The sequence below is a fragment of the Myotis yumanensis genome, unplaced genomic scaffold (assembly GCF_028538775.1).
Source record: "Myotis yumanensis isolate MYYU_CA2020_CCGP unplaced genomic scaffold, mMyoYum1.0.hap1 SCAF_7, whole genome shotgun sequence".
Classification (NCBI taxonomy): Eukaryota; Metazoa; Chordata; class Mammalia; order Chiroptera; family Vespertilionidae; genus Myotis; species Myotis yumanensis.
Window position 1 is genome coordinate 6,260,183 of NW_027223758.1, and position 9,411 is coordinate 6,269,593.

The window sequence follows — 9,411 nt, forward strand, 5'->3', positions numbered from 1 at the left end:
CTTCCGGAGTGGCCACATGCTCCCCTACTCTCGCCCCCTAAATCTGCTGAAAGGGGTCATATTTCTGCAATGTTTATTTATTTATTTATTTATGCTAGAAATACGGTTTTTAAGCAGGACTAAAGACTGCCTGAAGCTTGATTTAGAGCCTTGTTCAGCATAATTCCTCCAGGTAGTTGGTCCCCAATTAGCAAAGGTTGTATTTTACAGAGAGATAAAGAGGCCACAGTTCCTAGCAGCGGTCAGAAGCTGCCTCGTTTTCCAGGTTAAAGGACCTGACACTAAGAGCAGCTTGCAAGCTTGGCGATGGAGTCGGGGACTTGGTGGGAGCTGGGGGGCGGGGGCGTGGCGATGCCTCTGTTGATGTCAGTAAAGCATCCCATTGTCGTAGGGAGCGCCTGTGCCCTCCGCTGACTTCAGATCGTCACGGCCACGTGAGCTGCGCCGCTGTTTACTGCGGGGCCTCAGGCCCACAGAGGGGGCGGCGATGACGCGCGGCCTCTGAGCTAAGCGGTGACGCACGAGGGGGACGGGGCTGGCGGCAGAGGGGGCGGCGGGCGTTGGGGGAGAGCGGACGGCGAAGCCGCAGGGGGGCGCCCTTCGCCCGGACTCTGCCGCAGGCCAGCGGGGCGGGCGGGGGCCGGGCTCCGTGGGCCCGCGGCATCTCCCCTCGAAACCCCTCGTCCGGGGCCGCACCCACAGCCTGAGCCGCAGCGGGGACCCGCAGGCCGTGAACATGGCGCTGGACTTGGCCCCAGACGTCTTTGTCATTCGGGTGCTGCTGGAGGAGACCGGGGAGATGTTCACAGTGACAGACTGCCATGGCGACATGACGGTGCAGAAGCTCAAGGAGGAGCTGGACCTGGCAGCTGGCATCCCCTTGAACCTCCAGCTGCTCCAGTACCTGGACCAAGGTGGCCCCTTCTCCACCCCTCCCCTAGCCTTGCATACTCCCTGGCCCCAGGTGCCCAGTCCCCTCTGAACCTACTGACCCCAAAGGGAAGCAGCCCAGTGAGGACCCCCAGGTGTCAAAACACACCCAGCCCCCTGGAGCCCACAGGTGGAGAGCAGCCCCTGGCCACACAGGTTCTCCCAGTCCCAGACAGAGTCACATCAGACCTCAAATCTCAAGACAGAGCTTGTCCGCAGGACGACCCCACTCCACCACAGCCCTATCCCTTAGGGTCCCAATCCCAAAGCAAATCCTGCCCATGCCAGGAACCCAATCCCAAACCGTCTGCCACAGCAGGACCCCCAGTAGCTCAGACCCTCAAGCTCCCCAAGTCTTCATCAGAGACCCAAGTCCCAAAGCCAACAGTGTCCACACAAGACTGCAAGCCCTAAAAGAGCCTGTCCGCAGTGGAACCCCATAACCCAGGGCTGACCTGCTCGCAGCAGGACCCCAAACTCAAAGCAAACTCCAAGTCCCTGTGCTGGACACATGGACATAAGAATCCCCAATCCTCCAGCCAGACATGTCCACACAAGGACACCAAAGGCCAAAGCAAACCTGCCCCCAAGCCCAGAACAAACCTGTCGGAGACAGCCCTAAACCTCCAGGCTCACCACAGATGCCTCAGAACCCCACATCCTTTGGAAACTTCATGCAGGGATGCTAACGAGCGAAACAGCCCCCGTTCACCTCAGCACCCCAAATCCAGAACAGACCTGCCCAAGCCTGAACCCCAAATTTTCAGGGTAACCATGACCGCCTTAGAACCTTGAATTCTCTGGCCACTGAGCCCACACAAGGACACTAAAGCTCAGAACAAGCCCTGCCCGCGTTGGGACCCAAAACCAAGAAACTTGGCCAAGACTGAACCCCAGACCCCAGGCTATCCAAGTGACCATCAGAACCCCGAATCCTCCAGCGACCGTGTCCACTGATGAGCGCTGAAGCCTGAGACAAACTCTGCCCCCGTGAGGACCCATATCTGTAGGCAAACGATGCCCACGTTTGAACCTCAAATAAAGTCCCTAAGCTGCCCCAGCCTGCAACAGACTCTACCCAGATCACGACCCTAAATCAGAGCAGACATGCCCAATTCTGAGCCCCCAATCTCTAATCAACCATTTGTGCAACTGAACCCCAATCCATCAGCCATTACTGTGTTCGAAGGGATGCCAGACCCTGAAACAAACTTCCCACATCTGGACCCCAAATTCAAAGCCAACTCTGCCCACAGGTGAAGCAAATCCCAAGTTCACCATGACCGAGTACACCAGAATCCAACCCCAAGCAAGTGTCCTCATAGGGCTCCAAAGCATGAGACAAACTCTGACCATAATAGCACCCCAAAATCAAGTCAAATATACCCATATCTGCACCCCAACTCTCCATGGGAACCATGTCTACATCAGCACTCCAAGATTTAAGCCAACCATACCCATGTAAGGAAGCTGAAGTTCAAAATAAACTTCGCCTACTGTATATGAGGACCCCAAATCTTAAAGCCAACTCTGCTTGTACTAGTATTTGAAACCCAAATCCCTTAGCCAACCTACTCTACATCAGAACCCCAAATTCTAGACCAAATCCTATCTGTGTCAGACCCCCAGATTTCAGGGAAGACCTGTTCAATTTGTCACCCCCAGTTGCCACACTACCCAGGGCTACATCAGAACCCCCAAATCTTAGGACAAGTCCTACAGATGCAAGGACTGCACATCCCAGAGCAGACTCTTCCTTAAATAGGAAGTAAACCTTGCCTTCATCAGAACCCCAGATCTCGAAGCAAACCCTGTCCACCTCCGAACCGCGAGCACGGGCACTACCCCAGTTCGTATCCGAACCCCGATCTCAAGCTGTGTCCTTGTCCCCATCAAGAGCTCAGAGCTAGCCCAACAGGAATCAACCAGCATCCGAAGCTCCCTATCCAGACACATCCACGTGAGAGGCACCCAGTGGAGGGGAAACGCCTAGTGCCCAGTCTCTCCCTCTCCACCAGCCTCCTTCCGTCAGCCTGAGGACCTGGCTGGCCTATCCCCATCCCTACGATATCTAGGATAAAAGGATCAAAGCCCCGGCCTCCGCCATCTGCCCACCAGTGGAAATCAACGCAAAAACTCTTGAAGAAAGGGAAGATCTGAAAAGCTCTGTGGCTGCAGCACAGAGGGTGTGAGCGGGATACTGCAGACACACTGCAGTGACACTGCAGAGGCCAGGACGATGGAGACAGATCGGAAGCAGCCCTGGCGCAGCTCAGTGCTCCCGCAAGCTGCCCCGGGGCAGCTCTCATCTTCATCTGCGCGCTGAGCCCTCTCAGCCAGAGACATCTTGGAGCCATGTCCCTCCCTAGACAGAAGGACCCGGAAAGGCGTCTGTGGGCACCGAGGCGCCTTCCTGTGTATCGGTTGTACTAGAAGAGTATCGGGCAGATGCTTTGGGGCATTTCTGAGGCTTTATTCAGAGGGAAATAGATCTCAGACCCCCTCTGTATTTAACATGTTAAAAATGAGGTGAACTCTTGAAGGACTTCGAGTTCCAAAACAAGTAATCCGAAAATTACGTCTCCTGAGCTACCAATGCCTGGCCCCCTTCTGTGAACTTATTTCTGCTGATGAGCTATGCTGAGCAGTAAATTCAAGAAAGCGAAGTCACAGGATTGTGACTTACCGCCGATGTCACAATCCTGTCCCTCAACCAGCACTTAGCGAGTGTTAGAAGCTTGACCTCTCCCTCGGCTGTGGTCCTTCCTGTGGACGGCCAACAGGAAAGAGAGAAGGTGGGACCGTGCTGATGGATGAAATGTGGGCCTCTGCCTCTATGTAACCAGCCAATACCTCTGTGCCCACCTCCAAGGTTGCCAGGGGGTCAAATGAGCTAATGTATGTGAAAACCTTGAGAGACACAAATCTGAAAGGGGTCGCCCTGACGGGTCTGTCGTCAGCTCTAATAATTTACTTAAGCGGGTGGTAATTAGTGTTTGTGTAAGCTGGAGTCGCTGCCTGCCTGCGAGGAAGAATGTGCTCTGATTTCTTCCCGAGGAGCTGCTCAGCATGTGTGACTCGCACACTTGTCGTTCGCAGGGAAACACAGCTTTACTCAATTTCTTCAAGGTTGATGGGAAGACAGGTTGTCTTGCTTAGTCTAATTACTGATTATCCTCTGTGTTGGAACCACAAACAAGACCCTAATTAACAGATTTGCCAGCCACCACTTCCTGTTTACATCCACCATTGGGAGTTGCTGGGAACCAGAGATGCCTGCAGAGCCCAGAGGGACGGCGCCCAGAGCTGGAAGGGGGCAGGTCTGGTTGGAGTCCTGGCTGTGCCATGCACTGGGGGCCTGAGTTTGCTTATCAGCAAACGAAGGTGACAGGCCTCACTTGCCAGGAGGATTACGTAATGTGGGCACTTCTGCCCTGGCCGGGTGGCTCAATTGGTTGGAGAGTTGTCCCATACACCAAAAGGTTTCAGGTTCGATTCCTGGTCTAGGCACATACTTAGGTTGTAGGTTTGATCCCCCGGTCTGGGTGTGTACAGAAGGCAATCGATTGATGTTTCTCTCTCCCATCAGTGTCCCCCCCACCACTCTTTTTCTCTAAAATCAACAAAAACATATCCGTGGGTGAGAACTAATAATAATAATAATAATAATGTAGGTACTTCTTACAGGTGTATAGTAATCACTTGATCATGAAACCAAAAAAAACCAACACTGGTGAATTCCACCTGGAATAAATGATAATCCAATCCAAGCAGAGATGAGGCTAATGTGTGGCACTGCTTATGGAGAAAGCAAAGATCCAACAAATGTTTGCCACTGCTGCTTCTTACCCAACGATGACAACCGTCTCCAGAGTGTGTGTGTTTGACGGCTGTGACTGGGTGACCACACTGTGCTGTGCTATATTAAAGGATAACCTAGTTACTTCAAGTTTTCACTCTGTTTGTAGAGTTTGCCTCATGAAATAACTCCAGCGACTCGTGTTTTTCGCAACAGGATGAGTTATAATTGCAGAATTTTATAAATCGTTGCCTTGTGGTTTTTAAAAAAATATTGTTTGTTTGTTTTTGTTTGGCTTCTCTTTGAGCTGAGCCACATTAATTTCCTGAAAGCATTAACGGCCACAAAAAATTTGTGTGGAGCCATCCCATGAGATTAGTGCTCAAGGTTCTGAAGGTATCTTTGTGATACCCAAGGTCAGATCGCCTCTTAACTAAACTATCGTAATAGTTTATCTTGAATACCCATTTTTTTAAAAAAGAAAAACTGATTCTTCACAGGAATTTTGATGGATGACACTACCCTGAGGTTTCACGATGTCGTCCCCGGCGGAATTATTTCATTACATGTCTGGCGTTATGATGGATGGACGGACTTGGTTCAGGCGGCTGTGGAAGGGGATACCAGTAAGGTGTTTTCATGATTCCTTAAATGGATATTACACTTCATGAAGCAGTTGTAAATTGTGTGTGTGTGTCGGGGGAGGGGGGCGCGGTAAGGGGGAGTCACCCAGTCTTTAATGTGAATATTTGAGTAGAAGTTTCAGAGCAGGGAGAAAAGATAACAAGGACTTACGTCCTAATGATCAAATCCTGGATCAAGTGTTTCCACTCACTCGTTGGGTTTGTGATTTCACTGTGTTCACTCACTTTTGACTTATAACCCACTCATGCCCCCCAAAAGAATCTGGGCAATGTGTTCTCTATTCACGTGTGTACCTTGTAAAGTTGGAAACCTAATTTAACCGCCAGTGCAGTACCCCAGGTGCCCTGGAGATTCTTGGCCTGGCACCTGGGCAGGTGCCCTGTCCTGGCGGGTCTGCCTTTCTCTGGTACACAGCAGACGCCTACTGTTTGCCAAGCCAGGGCGGGGGGAGGTGAAAACCAGCTTGTCCACCCAACGCTGAAGATGAATCACTCAGACACAAGGGGGCAAGTGTGTGTTCTTTCTAGAAAATAAGCTCGATAAACAGGGATGAGCTGTGCTGTGCGGCCACCCACACTCACGCCACTCCGTGCGTCTTGCCCAGCTCTCTTGCCTTGGAGTGAGTGAGGATTCTCCGTACCGAACCCCAACTTTGCAATACCTGGGAGAGAAGCAGCGGAAGAAGTGGATAGCTCAGAGGGCCTTCGTGGCCTTGTACATCGCCTCGCACAGAGGCCACATGGAAGCGGTGCAGTATCTTCTAGAACAAGGTAATTGTGAGACACAGCGGAGTATGTTCAAGAGCTGGAGTCCTTGGTGAGGAAGGAGAACAGAGTGGTTTGTCTTCCTGGTTCCTTCAGCAATGGCTTCCTGGGCTCAGGTCTTGTCAACCATCCATCACGGTCCCTGTCCGAGGTGTCTTAGGACATGTTAACCATGGCTGGTCCCCTCTCTCGGCCAGGTCTCTGGGGAATCCTTTCTGCTGTGGGAGAGCAGCTGAAGGGGCTTCCTGGCTCCGTGTCCAACCAGACACCCCGGGGCGTTCCCCAGTGCCGTGTGATTCGCACCCCAGCTGCGGTTGGGTTTCTGCCATGGACTAGGGGCCCCAAGCTGGCACCGTTCTCTTGGTGGTTGGCAGTCCCTTTCCTCCAAGCCTTGAGCTAATCACCCAAACCCTCTTTCCCTCTTTCCTGCTCTCTCTCCCCACCCCCAGCCTTAGCCTGCATTGTCTCTGAATTAAGGGCTTCCTATGAGATTCTGCAAGAGTGGGCTTCATCTCCCTGGATGTAGGACATTTTTGAGGAAAGAGGCCCACAGATTGGGGTGTCGCCCATTAAAGAACAATGCATAGTAGTTGCGGCCAGGCCAGGCCAGGCCGAGCTTCCTCGGGTAAAGGAAGCACGTGACAGGCAGGGTCGTTGGTCAATGTTTCGAAGCTCAGAAGGGGGCCTCATCCAAGGGTCTCCCCTGTCAACACCCCCAGATTAGACCCTTTCATTCCCACCTGTGGCCTTGACCCAGCCTCTCTCCACTCGGTCTGCTTTTTCCCACCTCCAGCAAGCAGGGCAGGCAAGCATCCCGGGTGCGCGGGTAAGATGACCAGCAGTGTGATGGAGAGCGTGTCCAGACTGTATCCCCCCTCCCCTGCCTTCTGCACTCCGCCTGTTGTGAGATGAAATATGGGCTTTTCACAACCCAGCAGTCCTTTAAGCTCATAAAACGTCATTCTCCCTCTGATGGAACTGTGATGTATTTGAAAGCGCCAGTTAAAAAATTACAGCCAGCTTCGCAACGTTCTCTGTCCTTTGCAGACGGCCACTGGGGAGAGGCGACCTGGCTGGGCGTTAGGAGAATTTGTTTAATGAACCCTTTACCTCACCGACCAGCCATGGCTCATAGAAATGGGCTCCCCACATGTCAGTTGCATGGAATTAAAGTGCCTGGTTTTCTGTGTCATGACATTTGTTACCCAGAGTTTGATTCCATTCAACAAGTCCACGTTGGACACCTGTCATTAGCCCATCCACCTGCAGGGGGCAGTGAGGGGTGTGGTCAAAGCCAAGTCTGTCTATGAGTCAAGCCCGTCGTCCGTCCGTCCGTCCGTCCGTCCGCCGTCGCCTGGCCGCCTGGCTTCCCCAGGCATCGCGCTAGGTGCTGGGAAGGAAAACAAAACCACTGTGTCTTCTGCCCTCGTGGAGCTTATGAAGGGAAGTCAGCACATGATTACAAGCAATGAATTCCATGGTTGGTGTGCACAGCGTGTCTACTGAGCTTATACACAAGAGCTTGGGGGTGCTGGTGAGGTAGGGGTTTCCCGACGGAGTGAATGAAACCTAAGAAAGGGTACCGTGAGCCCAGGGGCGAGGAAAAAGGATGAGAGTGTTGTTGGCAAAGGGCACAGCACATGCAAAGGGCCAGGGGCAGGATGGGGGAGCAGGGTATATTTAAGGGGTGAAGATGGGAGGCTGGTATGATCGGAGCGTGCAGGGTGGGGAGGAAGAACATTGTGGGGGTGTTGCTGGAGTGATAAGGGGGAGGAGAGGGGAGGTGAGGGGAGGGGTGATAGAGCAGTAAAGAGCTAGAACATTACCCCAAGGGCAGTGGATGTTAGCAACGGGATGGAGGAGGGGGATTGGCTTTTTGAAAGGTCATTGGCTGCGGCGGAGGAGCAGCCTGGAGGTGAGGCCATGCTGGGTGCTAGGGGTGCACTGCTCCCTGAGACCTGGTGCTGAGTGTGGGAGCAGTTAATTTCCCTAATATTCCTTTCATAGCCTCAGCCCCTCCATGCTTCTCTTCCTGGACGTGCCTCCCTCAGGCAGCTTTCCTATTTTGCAGGAGCCAGCTGTCTCAGCCGCTCCCCCATGGGCAGGACACCCCTGCACGTGGCTGCATTCATGGGCCATTCGGACTGTATAGGCCTCCTGCTCCAACACGGGGCCTCCATCTCCGCCAAAGATGCCAAGGGGATGACCCCCAGGGACATCGCCCACCAGCTGAACCGCAGGCAGGATGAGCAGCAAATGTTCCTGTCCACCCAGCTGCCCAAGCCAGGGGCGAAGGGCCCGAAGACCTGAGCCAGGCTGGTCAGGGAGGAGAGCGTGGGTCCGGCCCAAGGAGAAGAACATGGTGGAGCTCCCACGGGGATGTTTGCTGGTCAAAGCTGAGCTGGGCAATGTTTGAAGGGCTCGGGTCCACGGTGACCCTTGGTGAGCAGGAAGTCAGGAAAACATGGCAATTAATCTGAATCAGATAGTAAATTATCTGTCCTGGTTGCAGATGACCTGCGGAAGGAGCTGATAGAAATAGGTGAGCTGTGTTCATTTTGTAACCCATTACGGCCCTAATAGGCTCCATGCCAGCCTTTAATTTTAGGCTGTTTGTGCGCGGTGCCTGATAACGCCACTCAGGGTGATGAGGGCCAATTACCTTGTCCCGAGTCCGGAGGCTGTCTAATGCACCGGTGGTCGGAGTCCCAACCATCAGCAGAGCAGCTCTGCTGTTATGCTACAGACGCGTGTTGGCAAATGCCGGGAGGCCGTGTGCAGTGAGCTTCAGTTTGTAAAGCTCACAGAACCAAAGGCTCCCACAGCTAGTAATGTTCCAGAAGTTTCCCTGAGCCATCCTTGAGGGGTTTGAGGCTTGAGTCGGGGTGGGGTGGGGTCGGGGGAGAGCTTGGCTCTCCAAACATGTTCTCCGCAGGGCGCCTGATTTGTTGAAAGGCAGCACATTGGCATTGAATGTGGAGGTGGTGGTGTGAATGTGGAGGTGGTGGTGTGAATGTGGAGGTGGTGGTGGTGGTGTGAATGTGGAGGTGGTGGTGTGAATGTGGAGGTGGTGGTGTGAATGTGGAGGTGGTGGTGGTGGTGTGAATGTGGAGGTGGTGGTGTGAATGTGGAGGTGGTGGTGTGAATGTGGAGGTGGTGGTGGTGGTGTGAATGTGGAGGTGGTGGTGGTGGTGTGAATGTGGAGGTGGTGGTGTGAATGTGGAGGTGGTGGTGTGAAAGACGGTGACGAGCTGGTAGAAGGAGCTGACACCT

The 9,411-nt window shown here is 53.3% G+C and overlaps 1 protein-coding gene across 1 annotated transcript; it reads left to right on the plus strand.

Annotated features, from left to right (window-relative positions):
• Positions 1 to 487: 487 nt before the first annotated feature.
• ANKRD60 (ankyrin repeat domain 60) lies at positions 488 to 8,448 on the plus strand. The gene is made up of 5 exons (XM_070421317.1): positions 488 to 492; positions 703 to 914; positions 5,230 to 5,360; positions 5,979 to 6,144; positions 8,210 to 8,448. The coding sequence occupies exons 1-5, from the start codon at positions 488 to 490 to the stop codon at positions 8,446 to 8,448; spliced, it is 753 nt and encodes a 250-aa protein (XP_070277418.1).
• Positions 8,449 to 9,411: the final 963 nt, after the last annotated feature.

Bases quoted from the DNA above. Each gene is read 5' to 3' on its own strand.
- ANKRD60 (XM_070421317.1), top strand. The intron at 915-5,229 runs GTGGCCCCTTCT...GATTCTTCACAG, and splicing joins GCTCCAGTACCTGGACCAAG to GAATTTTGATGGATGACACT. The intron at 6,145-8,209 runs GTAATTGTGAGA...CCTATTTTGCAG, and splicing joins GCAGTATCTTCTAGAACAAG to GAGCCAGCTGTCTCAGCCGC.